At 49.2% G+C, this 20,741-nt stretch overlaps 1 protein-coding gene across 1 annotated transcript; it reads right to left on the reverse strand.

Moving 5' to 3' along the window:
• Window positions 1–135: 135 nt before the first annotated feature.
• Window positions 136–18,705, reverse strand: FOXRED2 (FAD dependent oxidoreductase domain containing 2). Its single transcript, XM_072655933.1, has 8 exons — window positions 17,770–18,705; window positions 16,128–16,379; window positions 14,354–14,623; window positions 13,797–13,963; window positions 4,871–5,036; window positions 3,994–4,235; window positions 3,065–3,235; window positions 136–2,474 (listed from the first exon to the last, which is right to left on the reverse strand). The coding sequence occupies exons 1-8, from the start codon at window positions 18,303–18,305 to the stop codon at window positions 2,239–2,241; spliced, it is 2,040 nt and encodes a 679-aa protein (XP_072512034.1). The 5' UTR covers window positions 18,306–18,705; the 3' UTR covers window positions 136–2,238.
• Between the last annotated feature and the right edge of the window lie 2,036 nt (window positions 18,706–20,741).

Genomic DNA, 20,741 nt, shown 5'->3' on the forward strand with positions numbered 1-20,741 from the left:
CCAGTTGAAAACAGAGAACCTGGAAAGAAGTGTCTTAGGCCCCAAATGGAGTGATGAAAATTTGTAACAGAAAAGCAAAGATATAGATGGCTGAGAATCATAGAGATATCGCTGTACATAATGGCACATATGGTCTTCAAGTGAATTACATTTATTTTTGAAAAATTATGGAGGAACAGGTAGGCAAGTATGACAAAAATCAAGACTAGGCAAAGTAAAGGTGATGGTAAATGAGGCAGTTCTATGTGTGAAATTGAAAAATTAGTAACAAAGCAGAATGCTATAAAAAGATAGCTAATCACTGCAGAAAATGGAATCATGGTTTATTAAAAGCGAATCAATCTGGTGGGAATGCTGATTGGATTAGCAGATGAAGAACAACAGCAGATGTCATCCTTAGACAACAATAAATCAGTGGTGATGACAGCAGTTTGGACTCTTACCAACTAGGCTTATTTCAAACTGCCTTTGATGAAAGCATATATTCCCGCTCAACTGGGTGAGAGCCAGGGGTGCAGTAGGATTGAGGGTCAAGTTGAGCCTTATATATGAACAGAGGAACCAGAAGAAGCTGTGTGGTCAGCAAACACATATCTTGTTTTACCTTAGAATTCTCACTGGATGGGCACCAATTCCATTCCCTGGCAATAGGGGTGTCTTTTTTGAGACACCCCTACTAGTGAGTAGCCTGCAAAGCAGCCAGGCTCACCTTACCCTATCCGTGGTCTTTGGGTCTCTTCCTCCCTGACTGATGGGAGCTTTGAGGATTTTGCTGTGTCCAAACCAATGAAGACAGGTCTTTGCCTATATAGGATGTTAAGGAATCGTGGGTCTGGGTGGGAGCCCCAGGACATGGGACTCCAGAAGAGCCCATTTTGGCATCTGGATGTAAGGAAAGAGCTGCCCTGTGCTGCTGTACAGTAAAGAACCAGGAAGAAAATGGAATGCCATCAGTCTAATCTTGAAGAAGGAGAAAATGACTCTGTGCACATGTTGCCATGGTTGAGACAACTGCTTTGTCCTCCACCAGCCAACCTCTAGAAGGTCACTTCTGTACTCCAGCTGGAGTACTCCCTAATTCATAAATGCTTCCTAAATGTTCACTTGTGATCCAAACAAAATAGAAAAGTTTTTTTTCTTCATTTATGTAAGAATTTAAGGGGCTTGGTACAAAAGAGGGACCAGAGGATTGTGAGTCAGAAAACTTGGGACCAAATCCCTTTGTGGATCTGGTTCTCTATCTGTGAAATGGGGATACTGATCCCCACACTCCCAGCCTCAGCGACTGGAGAGCAATACAGAAATGGAATCTATGGTGCCTGGAGAAGGGAAGGGGACCCATGCACAGACTTGTTGAGGAAGTGTGGCAAAATCAACGGGAAGCAGAATGGAAGATGGACAGAAGAGGAATCCTCTCAACTTCAGCAAAAAGAGCAGCCAGATTTCTACCTCATTATCAGAAAATGTTCTGGGCTGATGAAGCAGAGCTGCACTGGGCTCTGTGCACAAATGATGGAGATAGGACTAAGGAGCTAATTACACAGTATTTTGCTAGAGGAGACAACATGATCATAGTCTATCCTTATATGAGTGGGTGGGCCGGGGAGGTGCTGTACTTGGTGCCAAGAGGGCAGAGTCAGGATTGTAGGATGAAAATGAGGAGAAACACTTGTGTGTGGTTCAGGCAGGGTTTACTGGAAAGGCATTTCATACTGGGACAAACACTGAACTAGATGCAGGGCCGGGGGAGGAGACAGTCCCTGGAGAGGAAGATGAGCTGACCCACCTGAGCTCTGAGACCTAATGCCTAATCTGGCGGGACACAGTGGGGATGATACCCATGGTGAGAGCACATCACCTGCCTCAGAGGAGGCCTCTGGGGAGAACCCCACCTCCCCAAAGAAGGAGAGTGAATGGCTGAGTCAAAGGTGTTGTGATTAGATCAAACTGTGGCTCAGTGATTGTTGGATGGGAGACAGGCACAAGGTGGGAAGAAGGCTCCAAGCCTGAGGAAGTGCTCAGGCATGCTGCCCTCAATAGGGACATGCCAGATCCTGGATCCAGGCAGAGGGGGCACTGTGGCCCCACTTTCTGCCCTTCCTCATCCTCCCCATTGCTTTGGTCCTATCACTCACAAAGGTCTGAGTGGGTCTTTGGCAGTTGGAAGCCCGTGGAAGGGGCTGAGTTCCCCAGGCTTGGAAGGACCTGGGGAAGGGCCCAGCCTGAGTCTCTTTGAGGTCAGAGCTCTTCCTTAATGTCCGTGGCATGCTGGGATGGGTGAACTGGAATCCTGGTCTCTCCCAGCTTCTGATCAACTGGCGGTTCATTGATGGCGCTGTAGTCCTCCATTAGACCACTTTCAATCCCATGGCGCCTAAGTCTCTCATTTCCCACGAGCCCTTGCATGTTCATGTATCCATGCTGGCAGAAGGGGGGCAGCTTCTGGCGTGTCAGAGCAAACAGGAAACAGGACTCTGTCCAAAAATAACAGTGAGAAAGGATTTCCTTGGGTTCATGTCTTATGAACTGGTGAAAGCCCACCTTGGCAGCAGCTAACAAGCACACAGGTAAGGAAAGCCAGCTGCCTTGACTGCCTCCATAAGCATCCATATTTTACTGTGTAGGAAAGTGAAATTTAGGGTCACCCTACTAATGGCCTGATTAGATCACCAGGCTTTTCAGCCACTTGGGCTTTAAGAATAAAGAGTCTAACCACAGCTTTCTGGAGGAAAACATCCCTGAGCACAAATTCACTATAAAAGCAGCTCAGTTCCTAAAATGTGGGGCTGTGCTGTGTGTGCACTGAGGACAATGGAGGAGCTTGGCCATGGGAAGGGACCCTGTGGCTTTCCTAAGCCTGGCTTGGAGCAGTGGCTGGGGGGGGGTCACATCCCAGTCTGAACTCAGACAGCTACCACGGAGGGTGATGTGCAGCCCTGGGGCCCTGTTGTGTGGAAGGCACTGGAGCGGGTAGCAATGAAGGAAGCTGAGGAAGCAGGGGAGAGGCCTGAATACACAGCAGAGCAGCCCTACATGTCTTCCCTCAGGCCTGTTTCCAGGTTACCTGCATAGAAGCTTCGAAGGTCATTGTTCAGGCAGTTCTCCAAGAAACGCCTCAGGGGGAGGATGTGAGCAACAGGGGCAGTCCAGTCTGTAAGGAAATCCTCCACAATATGGTGGATGGCCACTGGGCGAGGCAGAGGCCAGTCCGGGGCCCGGGATGCCATCTCCTTCTCTGGGGGGAGAAACAGAGCCTGTTAACAGGCTGAGACCAGGAGCTGAGAGCCAACAGGCCTCCTCTGCTGGGCAGCACAGGCAGCTTGACCATGGCCCCTCAGTTCCTGCCTGCTGCAATTTCAACCACCTGCCAGCTGCGTGAATAGGCCAGTATCACCGGCTTAGTGCTCTCCCAATAGACACAGGAACCAAGGTGACCTGAGGTGCTGCTAGGTCTCACACCATCATGGCCTCTCTCTGAGCCAGTGTCTACTAACACAATCCCAGAACCTTAGTGTTGTGGGCATCTTGGGGATCCCCTGGTCTAACACTCAGCCACTGAGGCACTCGTGGTGTGTACAGAGAGGTGGGCTTGGAGTCAGGTACTATCTGGCTATGTGACTCTGGTCTCCTCCTCTGGACCTAAGTTTGCTTATCTGTAAAATGGGGGTGATATCTATACCATGAGACTGACAGCACCTGCTCCACAGGGCTGTTTGGGGAAGGGGAATCTAATGAATTAATGTGTGGAAAGTATGCTTTTCCTACCTCTACTCAGACATATCCGGTGTTGGGCAGCTCATGTATATGGGAGCATGCCCAGGCAGGTCTCCTCTTCTGGTAGGAATTATTAAGAAATAATATTCTGTTAGTGCCAGGTCTAAAGGCCATGTCTCCCTTGGTGTCTGGACAGTGGTGGTTCTGTAAAAGGTCCAGCTATCCTGGCTTCCCCTTGGGAGCCCCCGTTGCTGGGGAATGGGGCAGGGCCTGGCTCACCCGTGGGGAGGCAGTGATAGTAGTAGATGACTGGGTGAAGGAAGTTAGACTGCCAAGCATCCTCCACGTCCCCCACAGCCCGGTCGTAATAGAAGACATCCTTGTCCGGACCAGAGAAGTTCTTGCCATACTCCATTGTGATGACAAAGAGCCCATGTTGTGCTTCCCTTCCAGTGAGGGTCTCCAGCTCGGCCAGCATCTTGATGGGGTACTCCTCCAGGTACTCGAAGCCTGTGGCCTTCCTAGGGAAAAGGCAATGGGGAAGACCTGTCTCTGCCAGGGCAGCGGGCTGTCCAGAGGGCCTAAACGTTATGCTCTGTGTCATGATTGAAGCCAAACCCCAAGTTACATGGGAGATAGAGTCTGAAAGAACACCTACCAAAATGTAAAATTGCATATACAGGACCATTAAGCCTATGGAAAATTGGGAGGTAGGGACTGGTGACCAGAAAATATAATATATATAATAATATAACTTTATTACTTTTATGCATGGGCCATGTAATGTAATTAATAGCTGAATTAAAACATGGACTTGTCTACAAAAGAGGGTACTGTGGGTAGTGAGGTGGTGGTGATGCAGAATGGGTCATAGTAGGAAAGCAAAGATGGTGACCTCTGGCATCATCCCCTCTGAGGCGCAATCGATACTGCTGGACTGAGCAGGAAGCCAGCCCTCTCTGGGCTGCACCAGGACAGTACCAGGTTATCAGGTTATCCTAAATGGCCGCCAGGCACTGTGACTGCCACAGTTGTTGTTACAGAGTGAAGGAAATTTTGAAATACCAGGACAGATTTTCTGAGAGATGTGGGTAAAGGCAAGATGAGAAACAAAGGTTCTAGTGGATTTGGAGAAGGGTGGGTACTGATGACTTACTCCTTCAGAAGGATGATGTCTGCCAGCACACTGAACATCTGGTACAAGCCTGAGGCCTCATTCACCCGGCGGATGATGGTGTTGGTGAGTTGTGTGATGGGGTACACAGGGGAAGGCCAGGGGATGCCGTGATGGCGATGTTCTAATAATCGGTGAACTACTCGGGCTGCAATGGAGAAAGAAGGGAACCTTGTAAACCAGGGGTGGGAGGGAACCAGCTTGAACAGACTCCAGAGAGCCAGTGGTTGAATGTTCAGTGTGAGCATTGACAAGTCAGGGTTTGGTTTGTTGTGTTGTTGACTGTTGAGATATAAAGTGATGGAGAAAACGTCAATACTGCAGATTACATCTAAAACTGCACACCCCTATCATACATGAAAATATGCTCCTTGACTTTCTCACACAGGAGACCTGTAAAGGCATTGCTAGCTTTTACTGAGCATCCATTATGTGTCTTACTTGGTTCTACAAGCTGGGGTGTGCTGGGGAGGTGGAGAGAGAGCTGGCAAAAGGCCTCCCAAGCACAGTGTCATCAAAGAGCCGGCCCAGCCCAAGCCAAGCTCATCATCTTTCTTCCACACTTAGCAACCTTCCCCTTCCCCATTCTCCCTTTCCCTCAAGGCTCCCACCCTTCTTCAAGGCACCAGCTCTGATGTCTTTCCTCTGCTTTACCGTCTATGTCCAATCTGTCACTAAGTTCTATAAATTCTTCCTTTAAAATATTGAATGGGTTTTTTCTTTTTCCCCATTTCATTTAAATATAATTTTATCACTATCTTTTGTTTCCCTGTGGCCTAGATTTCCTCCTATATCCCTTTTGCCTTCTGTCTTCCAGGAAGTTACCATTTGCAATGAAAAATTTTCCAAAAAGAAAGGAAAAAGGAAAAAAGATTGTCTCTTTTTCCTTCCTAATACAGCCATTCCCCTGATCAGGCCACATGTGGCAATGCTTCCCTGCCTCCTGTGTCTGCCTTGATTCCTCCTTCACACATCCCTTGCACGCTGGGTCTCCTGAAACACTTCCCTTTGTCGCTGCATTCGCCGATCAAACAGCTGTGCTGTCCCTGCTTCCTGCTGAATCATGTTCATTCAGTCTCCATCTGTCTGTCCAAAAGCATCTCCCATCCCTTGCTGGAACCTCCCCCAGAGGCAGGCTGTGTTCATTTGTGCCCCTGGACCTTGTGTCACTCAGTCTCTCCATCTCCTGATAAACCTTCACTGCTCTTCATAGATCGGCCAGTCCTTCAAGACTCAGCTAGAGTCTCACTTGTGCTGTGAAGCCTTGTAGATAACGGGTGGTGCCCAGGACCACTCCTCATTTCAGAAGGAGGAAAGTGAGGCACAAAGAGGTGCAGGCACCTTTTCCAAGGTTGTCTAGGGAGGAATTTGAACTTAGCCTCTCTGGTTCTGAGTCCCCTCCTCCCACAGCTGGGCCAGGCTATCATGGAGGCTGCCATGTTTTACCTACCTCTCACCTGTTATATAGCCCTTGTATCAGGAGCACATAGGTTGGCACGTTTCTTTGCTATATGTTTCATCATCTCCCCTACTAGATGAAGAAACTCTTCATGAAAAGGATCATTGGATCACAAATTTTAGAGAAGGCAGCCCAGAAACCCCAGAGTCCAACCACTCCCTTTTACACATGGGGAAACTGAGGTCCGGAAAAGGGAAGGAACTTGCTCACAGTTGCACAGCTAGTGAGGGTCTAAGGGAAGGATTTGAACCCAAGTCTTCATGTATCCAGGTTCAGTGGGCTTTCTGCTACGCATGCTGCTGCTTTCTCATTTTGTAGCTAACTCGGCATGTGGCTGGACATGTGGTAGCCATCCAATAAACAGCTGTTGAAATAAATTGATTAGATTATACTGAAACACACACACACACACACACACACACACACACAGACACTCTCTCTCTCTCTCTCTCTCTCTCTCTCTCTCTCTCTCTCTCTCTCTCTCTCTCTCTCTCTCGCCTTGGGAGTTGCTCTCCTAATTGCCTTCAGAGAACAACAGCTCATGTAAGGCAAAAACGGGAAAGCGCACTGATGAATTGTAATGTCTGTGCACTTGCTGGGGCAGAGATGGGGGAGAATTGGAGCTTCCCGTTTTGGCCACATTCGGCAGTTTATAAATCACTTTCTTGTGGGAAGGCTGAGATGGGGGCAGGGCAGTTTGTTTGCTTCCCCTGCAGCGTGGGTGGCGTTGGAGCTGTGCTGGCTCCACAGCTGTCACCGCTGTGCCTTTGCTAGGACTGTATTTTGTCTGCTACCGTGTATTCTTCCTTATTGGGCTGGTTTTTTCTTCTTGCATCTCATTTTCTTTTCTCTTCTCACCGGCACCTCAGCTTAGGACCTTAGCACTTGATATCTGTATGGGTGACTGTAAGCCTTTGCTCACTGCTAGTCCAACGCTGCAACCAGATTAATCTTGCTTAAAACAAGGAAAGCAAGCTTTCCCCAGTCATCTCTGCACTCAATGACCTTCCCATTGCCTACACGATCAAAGTTAAAATGTTCTCACTCTGGCATTCAAGGCTCTGAAAAACTGAATCCTAATCAACTTTGCCAACTTTGTCTCCCGCTAGTCCCCGCTGGGAAACCTTAGCTTGAGACAGCCTAGTCCATAGTCATTGTGTGCCTCAAACATACCACGTGAACGTCTGTCTCTACACCTTTGTTCATGTGCTTTTCACCTGAAATACCCTTTTCCCCCAATCTTGTCCTAAAACACCTACTCATCTCAAAGGTGCTGCTCAGCCTGGTCCCTTCATTCTTGTTCTTTCTCTCAAACAACTCCCCTGGATTTATCTCCCTGGATCTGTGCTCTCCTGTATGAGCACACTCTGTCCAGTTCTCCAGATGATGGCCCCTGCAGGAGTCCTCAGCCTGGGACTCCTTCCACATGCTCTCATAAATTCTTCCCAGGAGGCATGGCCAGTATGCAGAGGGCCCATTCTGCTCCCCTAGGCCCTTGTCCTATGACTCTCCCACCTCCTCTTCTGGCCACACATGGCCAGGACAGGCCCCTGGATGTTGATGATGCTCTGCTCTGGGCGCTTCTTGCAGATCATCATATGTTGTTAATTTTCTTCTTTCCAGCTAAATTGTAAACTCCCTATTTCTTAAGGCTCCTCCAGAGCACATACAGGGCATTAGGCAGAACAAGTCCTCAATAATCCACAATCTCAGTTACTGTAGAAATCGAGACAGCAGGAGTTTCTTCAGCATTCCCAGTAAGCTGTCATCCAGCCTTCATGTCGATATATCTAGCTGCAGGGAACCTTATAGCTTCTAGAGGCATCTCAGTCATACATACAGATATCAAGTGATAAGGCCCTAAGCTAAGGTGTTGGTAAGAAGAGAAAAGAAGGTGATAGACCAACCATCTGCATTTTACTCAAGCCATTGCTAAGAATGCTAAGCAGTATAAGGCCAAGGCTACTGGCGTGCCGGCGGTTCTTTACTATAGAACTCAACCCAAGATGACATAAATATTAATTACTACTCTTTGGGTTCACTCAGTTCACTTCTGAGCCCATCTAACTATGCAGTCATCTACCTCACATTTCTCTGTCTTGTCCACAAGAATATCATGAGACCCGGCAAGTAAGATGAAATCTTATGTGAAATTCTCTTCTTCTATCAGTTTATAAAACATGATAAAAAGGTAATGAAGTTATCTAGCATGATCCAGTCTTGATGAATCCAGGTGGTCCTTACTGATCAGATTCCTTTTCTAAACACTCACAAATCTCCTTTAATGGTACATTCTAGAATTCTGCCAGGAATTGGAGAACAGATCACTTGTTTATACTCTGATGATGTTACCTTCTTTCTTTTTTGAAAAACAAGACCATATCTGTCCATCTCTCACCACATGGCACCTCCCCCTTTCACCATGATTTCCTAATGATTACCAAAAATGACTCAACAAGTGCATCTGCTAGATCTTTTGTTATCCTGGATAGACTTTGTCTGGGCCTGACAACCTGAATTCATGAAAGGCAGGGAGGTGTCTTATTGTCAGCTCCTCACGTATTTTTGGTTTTAATTTTCTGTTGATCAGCTCTGGTCTATTCTTGCCATTCTAAAGATAGCTCTTGGTGGAGAAGAAAGAAGTAAAATAAAATTTGAGCACTGATTTTCACTCCCCTCCCCATCATCTCTTATCATCCTCCTAATCTATCCCAGCTCAACATACTTAAAAAAGCCTGCGTTGTGCATTCACTATTGGCCTCTTATTATCTTCTGCATTCAATGCCAGCTTCTTGCTTTCTTTAGCAATTAGTGCCAGCTTCAGCTCATGCTGAACTTTAGTTCTTGTGACACTGATTTTCTAGATTTGCCTTCTTCCATCTTCTGCTCAGGTCTTCTCAAAATTGAAGTTGTTCCATGAGCCCTCTACCTCTTTCAGATGTGTTGGTCCTTTGGCACATGTCCCCTGAATGTCTGTGCCATCAGAATTTTATTCTCTTTATCCATTACATATTATAAGGTGGAGGAGCTGCTTCCTTTCAAGGTTTCCTTCATTTCTGTGCTGGCAACCACTGGTCAGTTCTTACTGGTCAGTTCCAAGATGGTGGTTCTCTAACCATGAAGTTATCATTAAGGTTAATTCAAGAATCCACCTTCCATTCTCCATGTCTAGCTGTATGGAGGGCTTCCAAACCCTGTCCCTTGAATATTCAGTCTTTGGCTCAGATTTGTGACCAGCTCCTGAAACTCATCATCCGTGTCCTCGTTCTAGTTGGGTAATCTGTACTATCCTCCCACCATCCCGTTCCTTCTGTGCCTTCTGCCTCCACTGGCCTTTACTTATGAGGTCTTCATTCAAGTCTTCCCCTTTTGGGGCAGAGATGTCTTTGTTCTTAATATGGTGTATAATGTAATTCTACCCATCCACTCCCTTCGTCTCATCTGTTCCTTTTGACTACATTTTCTGTTTCTAAAACCATATGGCTATCATGAGTCGCACCCTACCAGTTCTCAGGGATGAACTTGAATTCGTTAAATGAACTCCACTTATTTATTTATCCAAATTTAATGAACTCCATTCATTAAAGCTGCTGGCTTATCTTTTTCATTACCCATAATTTTGCTCCTGGGTATATACTGACATATGATGCCATGATTTTTTTCTTCTTTCTTTCTGCCTTCCTTTCTGGATATTGTTACCAGAGAATTGCTTGCATCTCCAGTGACAGTCTTGTTGTTTCTTTATATCTGCCCCTCTCTGTATTATCTGGCTTGGTGACTGGCCACATAAAGGCAGTTTTCTTCCTCTTCTGTTTTTGGTCTAATTTCCTTTTGATCAGATCCACACATCTCCAGGCAAATTTGCTTTCACAAGGCCTCATTAGATACATTTCATTCCTGTTCAAGAACCTATCATTCTTGCCCCTTAAACAGATCCCATAACTTAAGAAGTTGTTGCCTTCCCAAATCTCTCTTTTAAAGCAGTAGTGAGTACCTCATTTTAGGAATGTTACTGGAGAACATCCAGAGAGAGTGACTAGACTGCCCTCAAAATAATGCCACTTGAGGATGGAGGAACCAGGGAGGGATTATCCTTATGAAGAGGAGCCTTTTTGGAGAAAAGATGCCAGAAGGGCTACCAGGTGAGAGGGATTAGCCTTGTTCTGCTAGGCCTGAGCACAGAGCAGGAGCACGGGGGTCAGGAGAAGTTGCCGTAAGTGGCATGGACTGCCTCAGGAGGTAGTAGGGAAAGGAAAAGGGCAGAACTGAAGACACAGAGAAGCAAAGGAAGCAGGCATTCATTTTGATACTTTTTGAAAATAATGCAAGGCTCCAGGAAGCCTTTTTTAGCATAAAGCCCTGTAAGAATGAACAGACCATTGTTGCACCATTCACATGTATTCACATGTACACAAGTATTCCCTATATCCAAGTAACCCAAACCAATGTGTTTGGCAGTTACATCCTGCATACATTATAATCAGGCTGGAGAACCATGAAATCCCACTATAATGCTTTCTGGCTCATCACTCATTTAAAACACTTTCTCTGTTAACCACACACTCATCTAACATGGTTTTACAGGTTATCTTTCCCCAAAACCTACTAGGGAATTTAGGTAGCATGTGCATGGGGGAGTGGGGTAGGACTGGGAGGGGATGTGGGGTTGGGAGGGATGCTGAAAAACCCTCTCCAGACTACTTCCCTGACAACATTCATTTGGATGTAAAGTACATGGTCTGGAAAGTAATAGAGAAAATGATAAACCCTTCCTCGCCAAATTGGAGGAATAATGAAATGTAAAAGCTAGCATTAAGGCTACATTGGGCTCTGGATTTAAATACAGAGATGTCAGGACGTAAAGCCCTTATGGTTTTTATGGCAAAATGAATTGGCCCATGTAGAACCCCACTGTGCAATAAACCGTGCATTCAACAGCTGAACGAGAGTTCCATAGACTCACCCGGATACAGGGATTCTGTCTACGACCATCTCTAACCCTTCCCTGGCTGGTGCACTCCTGCTCAGTCTCCCATCAGGGTGGGTTTTTGTGTTTGACTTTCAGGAGGTATTTAAAATAGTTTAAAAGAATAACAATGCAATAAGGCCCCATGGAACGGACAGCTGTGCAGTGTGACCATTATAGCTCCCTTACAGCAGGATGGGTATTTCTCAGCCTGTGGAAGAGGAATAGAGGGCTGGATTTTCTCAGGTTTTTTTTTTTTTTCGATAATTTGATTACTCTCCACCTTACTCTCTTTCTCTAGGCCTTGCAGTATTCACTTATAAAATGAGAGGATTCCAAACCCCAACAAATGGCAGATTGAAGAGACATCTGTTGGCTAGAAATGAATGCTGGGGTGGGACCAGGAGCTGGGGAAAGGAAGCAGGAAGAGAGGGCAGCAAGGAGAAAGAGACTTTTTTTCAAGTTTGTAGGTTTTTAAAAAGGTGAAACATTTATGGACTGGTGAGTGGAAGGCATCGGATGCGGAGGGAGGGAGCAGGATATGTGGACGTTGGAGGACCTGGCTTTAAATCCTGCCTTGGCCTCTTACATCCTCGTGTTTTCCTCACCTACAAAATGAGAAGCTGCACTGGCTGGTCTCCAGGTGTGCCCCCTTTACCTGCCTTGATCTGGAATGTATTTTCCAGCTTGGAGCAGCCTGTGATTCCCAGCTGGTCAAGGACTTTCTCCTTCGGTTGGGTCACTGCTCCTCTGATCCCTGACCTTCTGTTTGGGGTAACAGATCTCTGGGGGATGAAGGGGAAGATGGAGGGGCTCCTAGGGTACCATTTGGTGTGAACAACTTTTTCCTTCTTTCCTTGATGTGTGAGTTTCATGTATCATCCTTATAGTCAGGGACTTTGGTCTGGCCATCAGAGTGTGGGATGTTTCTGGCACACTGGTGGTGCCAGGGGTGTCTGATCCTCAGATAGGGGTCCTGTCCTAGGCCAGGTGAATGTCTCTGATAAGGTCAGATACTTCTGTCTAAGAAAGAATAATGAGAAACCCCACCTTTCAATGTGAGTCAGCGCTGTGTGTGAGTCGGGAGCCAAGAAGGGGAGTGTGATGCTGGGCTGTGAAAGGCTACAGTTTCCAGGAGTAAGGAGGTGAGGGCCTCTCTGGCCTCTGCCTTGCACAGACCACATGTGAAACATTTAGTTCTGGGGATCACAACTGGGAAGACCCCAGAGGGAAGCAACCAAGAGAGTAACTGGCCTGGAGTCCACATCAGTGGGAAAAACTGGAGCTTGTTCAAATGCCTGGAGAAGACTCAGAGGTGACAAAGAGCGGTCAAAGGCTGTCCCCAGACAGAGGTGAGATGTGGCTTTGGGGTTCTAGAAGGCCCTCCAGAAAGCAAGGGAGGGAAATCACAAAGACACCACATCAAGAAATGCTTCCTGACAATCCTTGCCTTCCCAGAGTGGAAGGGGCTGCCTTTTGGGGTAGTAGACTCCCCCTTGTTAGGGTTATAGTATGGGGGGAAGCAAATTCCTTTAAAGTGTGATTAGATGTGGGCACCTGGGGATGCCATAGTGCATGGAGTGTGGGGGGCCCTGGATTCAGAAAGACTTCTCTTTCTGAGTTCCAGACAATTCCTAGCTGTGTGACCCTGGGCAAAACACTTAGCCCTGTTTGCCTCAGTTTCCTCATCTGTAAAATGAGCTGGAGAAGGAAATGACAAAACCACTCCAGTATCTCTGCCAAGAAAATCCCAAATGGAATCATGGAGAATCAGACACAATTAAAACAGCTGAACAACAAACCTGGATGCTGCTCAGATACTGCACACCCTGGGCATTGTCTCTACTTGAGAACCTGGAGTAATCAGACTGGGAAATCAGCTGGCCACCATGCCCAGCAAGGAAAGATCCAGACTGTGCCTGTTCAGCAGCTCCTCTGACTTACCTCCAATGTCATGCAGAGAAATTATGAACAGGAATACCAGAGGATCATTGATTTCATCCTGGAAGGGGCCAAGAGTTCATCCTGTTCAGCCCTCTCATTTTACAGATGAAGAAACTGAGGTTTGGTGACTTGTCAACGGTCTACGTGTCAGAGGCAGGATCGGGACCCCGTGTTATCTCCACTAACAGAGAAAGGGGCCACATGGACCTGAACTCAGGACATTCTGTTGTTCTGAGGCTAAAGATGGAGCTAATTGTTTTAATAAGTTGTGGCTGATAAAATCACCAGCTAGACAGAGAGAAGGAGGACAGAGAGCTGACTACAGAAAAGCTCTCACCCTAACCATTCCCCAGGGAGGTGTAGGAATGGTCAGGGAAGGATTTTGCTCCATCCCCAAGAAGAGGAAGGACTGAGCCCAGGCCTGCCAGCCAACCCCTAGCCCTGTGCCCTCCAGGGAGAAAGAGGCCTCTCTCGAAGTCCAAGTTCGTCGGCCTAGGGCTAGTAGCTAGTATTTTACCTGGTGACTTGCCAGTGCTTACCTGTGTATCGGAATCCATGGATAAAGCCTCCAGCAGATTTCCTGTAGTCCACGGAGTGGCTGGCAGTGCCTAGAACAAAGAGCCCACGGGTTCTTTTGGACTCGTAACTGGCTTTGATCAGAGGGTACTTTTTTTTCTGCCCTTTCCCTGGGGCCAGTCTGAGAGTGCTGAAAGAAGAAAGGATGGAAAATTACTTGTGTTTGGGAAGATCAAACATCCCCCAAACTGGAAGTACAGCCTGGCTTCTGAAGCCTGAGCTGGGAATGAATTGTAGGCCTCTCTGGGCCCTAGTTGTCTTATCTGTAGAAGGGAGAGGCTTCAGGGAACCAGGGCTTGTAAGACCTCAAAGCTGTATCTCTGGAAGGCTTCCGTTTGGGGTGAGCAGAGAGAATGTCCTGATCCAAAGCTCTTTCTGGAGGATACAGATGACCCTGTGGGCTGGGCACAGCCTTCCTTCCCAGGGCTGTGAACTGTGCTAGGATCAACCTTTCTCTCTCAGAAAATCTCCAGTGGGGATGGGTGGGAAGGTTCTCTAGGGGTCCCTGGCTTGGACTCACCTGCTGAAGATAGAGAAGTTGAAGGTGAAGCCCAGGCAGCGGATCACACGGTCATAGGGCATGCGCATGGCAAAATTATCCACCTCATCCTGGGGGAGGGAGATGGCCTCAGCGGTGGTGTTCTTGTTGCTTTTGTCCATGAAGACTGGCAGGGTGATGCGCAGTCTGCCCTTACTATCCTTCACAATGGCCAGGTCCTTCAAGTCAGTTTCCAGCAGGCCGTCCAAAGACTTCAGCTGGTACGTGTCCAGGAGACCATTGTTGATCGCTCTAGGGCCCAGAGAGAGACTGTGAGTCCTCGGTCATGCAGAGAGGAAAGGCCTAGCTCTTGCCCTGACTAATTCTAATTGTGAGCCTTTCCCAGGGGACCGGTGGAGGTCTGACAGCCCATCTATACCTTCTCCGGAGTCCTTCAAGATATAGATGGTCTGTGGTTTCACTGCAGTTGGGGATCCTGTCCACTAACTCTGATTGCAATTTCTCTGACATAGTGGAAGGTTTCTGAGAGCTGAGGCTAAGAAATTCACCAACATGAAGCCAGGTAAGCCTCTCCAAACTTATCTAGGCTAGTGCTCATGCTGGACATGCCACGGTCCATCACGGAGCCAATTCTCAAAGCCTTTCCAGGGAAGTATGTGCTCTACAGGCATAGCTTTCAAGTACCCATGGCCACATCCAGTCACTGAGAAACCATCAGAGGACTGAATAAAGAGAGCTGAAATCCCCAAATCTTTTTAACCCTGGCCGTTTCCCTTCTGGACTCATATGTGTACCTGTAGCCCCCAGTACAGAATCCAAAGCACAATATGTAAGGAGCAATCACTTTGAAAGTCTTTTCCCTCGCTCGTAATATTGATAGAGTCCTACTAGAGCTGCCCGCAGCCCCAACAGTCTAACTTCATTACAGGCCCACTATACCTACCTAGCACTCCCCCTCCCCCCCACCCAATGTCCTATTCTTCTTTACATATGCCTCACTGATCACTCGAACAACAGGTGTGTCCCTGAAACTCATAGTTCTCACAGAAACAGCAGGCGTGGGAACCCAGCCACTGTCTCTACCCAGCCACGACCCCTAGACCCATTCCCACCAAAACAGGTATGTTCTTATTTTCAATCACAATCAATTCATCCATCTAGCCCAAGATAGGACCACAATACCTAACTATCTATCTTGACCAGACAGGGCCACTATAGCTAGTCAATTGGAGGGTAACCACCAAACCATATATGGGACCCCTCCTCCGTTACCTAATCCCTTAAGAAACTCCTCCTGCCTTTTTAATGTTAATCATACTCCTATATTCTATGTAAATTTTTATTGTGTAATTGCATCTTTACCCTATACAAATCCTTCTTGTTTTCTCTGAACTTGCTGGTTCCTCTTGGAACTTAGCCCGCTTCATGAGAGGTTTCGACCACAGTCAGTGCCTCTACTTGGGTTAGAGGTGGTCTGACTTGGAATTCTTTGAGATAGTTTCACAACATATCATGAAACCTCAACAGTTTTTCGAGTTCCTGGGTTTAAACCTCAACAGTACCATATAGCTACTTATTCTCTGGGAGAGAGAGGGAAACGGAGGGAGGGAGAGGGAGAAGGAGAAGGAGAGGAGAGAGACAGAGAGAGAGGAGAGAAAGAGAGACAGAGAAAAGGGAGGGAAGAAGAAACAAACAGAGGATAGAGAGGAGAGAGAAAGAGCACTAGAATTCTTTATGAAGCCCCTGCATCTGGTCTTCTGCTACTCCCATCCCCCAGCCCTACCAGGTATCCTACCTCAGGTCTCCCACATAGTGGGTGGCCCAGGACAGGCGGATCCGGGAGCGGCCCACCATGTGGATGAAATTGGTGTAACCAAGGATGTTTTCAGCTGTCTCGAATGCCGAGTTCCCACGACCCAGGATCAGGATATTTTGGCCCACAAAATCCTCTGGGTCAACAGACACTGACTCATAGCCCTCCACGTATTCTGATCCTGGAAAATCAATCTCATTGGGGACAGACACACCTGTAGCCACCAAGAGCACGCTGCAGGGAGAAAAGTGAAGGTCGCCCTGGTTAGTCCCGGGGTACTGAGGATACTTCATCACATTAGTCTTTCATCTACACAGTTTACTAGTTTGCCTGCTTCTATCTATCAATCACCAATTAATCTTTATCAAACGCCCACTGTATGCCAGGTCCTCCTTTAGGGAATGGGGATACAGGTACAAAGGACAGAACAATCCCTCACTGTGAGGTGCTTGAAGCTAAGGGGTACCATAATACACAGAGTACCAGGCCTGGAGACTTGACTCCCTGAGTTCAAATTCAGCCTTGGACACTTTCTAGCTGTGGGACCCTGGGCAAGTCACTTAAGCTGGTGTGCCTCAGTTTCCTCATTGGTCAAATGAGCTGGAGAAGGAAATGGCAAACCACTCTTGTATATCTGCTAAGAAAACCTCCAATGGAGTTATGAAAAGTCAGTAGTGACTGAAAAACTACTCACCAGCTGTCTTCAACGAATGAGACAGCGGATACAGAATCAGCTTTAGATCTGGAAGGAAACCTAGAGATGACCAAGTCAAGCCTTTCCTGTTAAAGGTGAGGAAGTGGAGACCGGGGCAGGCTAAGTGACTGGTCTAAGTTACAAAGCAAATCAACAGCAGAAGTAGGAGTAGACCCAAGGCTCCTTGGGTTTCTCGCCTGGGGGTCACGAAAAGCAGAACTGGAGCTTGTCACATCCACATTCTGTGTTTCTGTTAGGACAGAGCTTTGTCCTGCAGCTCTCCAGCCATGCCTGAAAGGAATCTCTGCTCCAACATGCCCCCAAAATGGTCATCCTGCATTCACTTGGGAACCTCCTATTGGAAAGGGGTGCCTACTAGCTCCAGGGTTAACTATATTACTTCTGGACAGCACTGCTTGCTGGGAAGCCCCATAATTCCATCACTAGTAACAGTCACAAGGGTCACTCTCATGAGGGCAGAGCTCTTGTTTATTTGGGAACCTTCTCCACTCTACTGGAGACCATTCCTAGCAGAGATAAGTCAGATCTGATGTCATGACCACTTTCTGCTTTTCCTGAGCTGGGGTTAGCCCATGGTTCTCCCAGTCGCCTGATTTCTTATCTCGTGGCTTTTGTGACCCACAGAACCCTCAACACTATTGATCTGCAGCAAGAGCGCTAAGGATACCCCCTCTAGACTGAGTTTCACCAGCAACACCAGTGTGAGCATCTTCCCACCTTGCATGGATCTCAAGCATGCTATGGAAGGACCCATTTCTCCTGCCTAGCAGAACGCTAGAGTGCCCGGGTCACTTAGGCTCGTCCAGCACCTGGCCAGAGCGGAAGGCAGGCTTTCTTCAGGATGCCATGCTCTGGCTACTTGGCTGGACGGGACACCGTGCTCCGTACCTGAGGTCCGGCCATAGTTACCTGCACTGGTAGCCTTGGCCCTTCTGATCAGTGAGAATGAAGAAGTGACCGTTCCAGGCGCGCCGGTTCTTGCTGAGTGTGACGTGGACGATGGCCGTGTTGTAGCGCACCCGGAGCCTCAGGCGGTCAGCAAAGTCCCCCAGGTAGCGCACCATGTCATCTGCGTGGGGGAAGTAAGCTTTGGAGTAGTGTCTGAAGAGCAGGCGCTGGTCGTGGCTCAGCAGGGAGTTCCAGTCGTGGCGAAGGTTGAACTCGCTGTTGACCTTGCCTGTGTAGCGCTTGTTGATGCTGATGAGCTTTCGGTGGCGGGGGTAGCGGGTGAAGAAGCTGCCCGGCGCCCCTGCCTGCTCGAACACCACGTAGTCCCTGCCAGCCTGCCCCAGGAGGTGTGCCATCTGCAGACCTGCGGGGCCGGCACCCAGGACGCAGTAGTCCCATCGAGGGAAGAGGGATGCCCCGGAGCAGGGCCTCAGGGTCAGGGCTGAGTGCAAGATCAAGGTCAGGAGCAGCCCCTGGGCGCCTTTGTGCGGGGTCATGACTGAGGAGGGGGCGAGCGAAGGGGGGTCCCACAGTCTCTCTGCGCTGTCCCAGTGGGGAGTCAGCGGCCAGCTCAAGGGACCAGCCTCCCCATCACCGCCTTCCTGTTGCCATGACAACCGCTAGGGATGCTGCTTCTCTGGGCAGAGAGGAGGTAAGCCTTCCTCCTCTCCTCAGGTTGGGGTGGGAGTCATGCTGCCCTCTTGGGCTGCCCCTGGTGGGGAGGGCTATCCCTCCTCCCCCAGCGCAGGGAGGGGTGGGGGCAGGATGGGGACCCTCCCAAAGGGGCGTGGTCTACTCAGGCCCCTCCTCGGTCACGTGCCCCCTCCCTTCCCTGCCCTCGCCTTTCCAGGTCCCAGAGCGAGCTCGAGGAGTTGCGGCTCGCGAGGCCGCCGCGCAGTCAATGAGAGGGAGGCTGGCGCGGGCGGGGGAGGAGCAGCGCCCTAGGCCCCGCCCCCTGAGGCAGGGGGCGTGGCGTCACGTGACCGCGAGGCACGCTGGGACTGTGCTGCGGCTGCGTGCAGCACCTGCTGGTCCCTTAGCGTCCTGCGTCACGTGTCAAGGGGCCCGCCGAGATTTAAAGGGGCAGAGAACGAAATGGTTTTTCCTCCCCCTCCCTCACCCCATGGGGGCGTCTTGGAAGCTGCCGGAAGGGGCAGGGTACAGATAGTGAGCTCCCAGTCCCCGGCGGTCTTCAAGAAGCTGCCTGGAACGTGGGTGCGGTTTAATTGTGAAGGGCTGCTGGGAAAGAAAATTGCCAAGAGTCTGATGACCTGGATTCAAGTCCAGCCGTTCGGGGTTGTTCCTCCTCTCCAGCGGGCGGGGACACTGACTTCATTTTGCCCGGATTAATTCAAGGTGCGTGCGGCGGCACCGGCGGAAGCACCGGGGGAGGCCTGGCCTCTGGCCAGCAGGCAGCGACCAGCCAGGGCGGAAGCGATGGGAGCCACCTCTGGTTCTTCGGCTGGGGAGGCTGGAGGACAAGGGCTCCTGCCGCTGCCTCCCCTGCCCCAGGCATCTCCCGGGCGCCAAAGCTTGATTTGACAGACTTGGAAGTTTCTAACCCTCCTCTGGAGAAAGCGTCTGTGGCTCTTTGAGCATCTTTGGCTTCCTTTGTAACCCGGTGTGTTTTGTTTTAGGCATTGAAACGCCATATTCTGAGAAAGGTCTTGCCAGGGTCAGAGGACCCCACCACACGCTGGCTGAGACCTCCAGGATTAGACAGCAGAGGCAGTACTTGAACTCAGTTTCCTCTGCCCACGCACAGCCATCTGTTCCCGTAGACTTTGTTCACGGGCACCGGCTCATGTGTGGCCAGCTTGGGTCAGAGCTGGGAGGGGGCGGATAAAACACACAAGCAGATAACTGAGTATTTTATCCTGATTTTACTCAGGGAAAAAAAAAAACAAACCAGGCTCAGACCTAGTGAGTGGCAGAACTGGGCCCAGGGCCTGGATGAGGCAAAGATGGGGATGGAGACAAGGTGGAGAATCAGTAGAGGCCACTGTATCACTCAGGAGACTGGCCATGTCCTTCCTCTGTCATGGCCCATGTCACACGGCAGGGTCCCACGTCCTTGTCTTCCCTCTCTGGCCACAGCCCACAGCTCCTTTCTGCTCTCAATCATCAGGAACCTCTTTGAACCAAGGCTGTCCTTTGGATTGCCATCTGTCACTGGGTCTGGCCTTTCCAGCAAAGCAGAACCTGCCACACAGACATGGCACCCTACTGGCTTGGCCTCTAGGAGCCCACGGTTGCTTCTGAGTACCAGAATGGCTCCTGCCTTTCAGGTGTCAGTTTGGCTGGTAGGGGTCCCTGCCACCCAGGTTGATGGTTAGCAGACAGACTCTTTGGTCATGACCTAATCCTCAGATGACACACACCAGGGCCTCAGGAAGCCAAGCCTGCCAGGCAGGATTCACTTTCCTGGGATATGGCCGGAGAAGGGAGGGTCACCTTTCCTACCTGAATGAGTGAGCAGAAAGGGACGTGATTGGGGAACCTCCTGATGGCTGTTCTAGGTTTTCTAGGCCACAGAATAAAAAACAAAGAAGCCAGGGTAGGTACAGGGGGTCTGTCTAGACTTTTCCCTAAGGAAGACAGCCAGATCCTTGGAGGCCGGAGCAAAACCAGCCAAGATGAGTGTTCTAATCACAGACTCTTGGTTCTTCAAGGAAAGCACAAAGTAGAGAGGGAAGGAGGGGAGAAGGTTGGCTCGTACCGTCTCCCCCAACCATGCTTCAGAGCCTGGGCACTGGTGGGAATGAGCTGCCCCTGCCTGGAAGATGCCTTGTCAGCTGTTCCACTTGGACCCAGGGTGTAATTAGGAGCAGCCCAAAGGAAGGTGAAGAGAAGCCATGGGCTCCTGAGGGCCTCAACAGTACTGGGACACCAGCCAGCCAGCCTCCCTCTGTATATGACAGATGACTGGTTGG

This window comes from Notamacropus eugenii, chromosome 3 (assembly GCF_028372415.1).
Source record: "Notamacropus eugenii isolate mMacEug1 chromosome 3, mMacEug1.pri_v2, whole genome shotgun sequence".
Classification (NCBI taxonomy): domain Eukaryota; kingdom Metazoa; phylum Chordata; class Mammalia; order Diprotodontia; family Macropodidae; genus Notamacropus; species Notamacropus eugenii.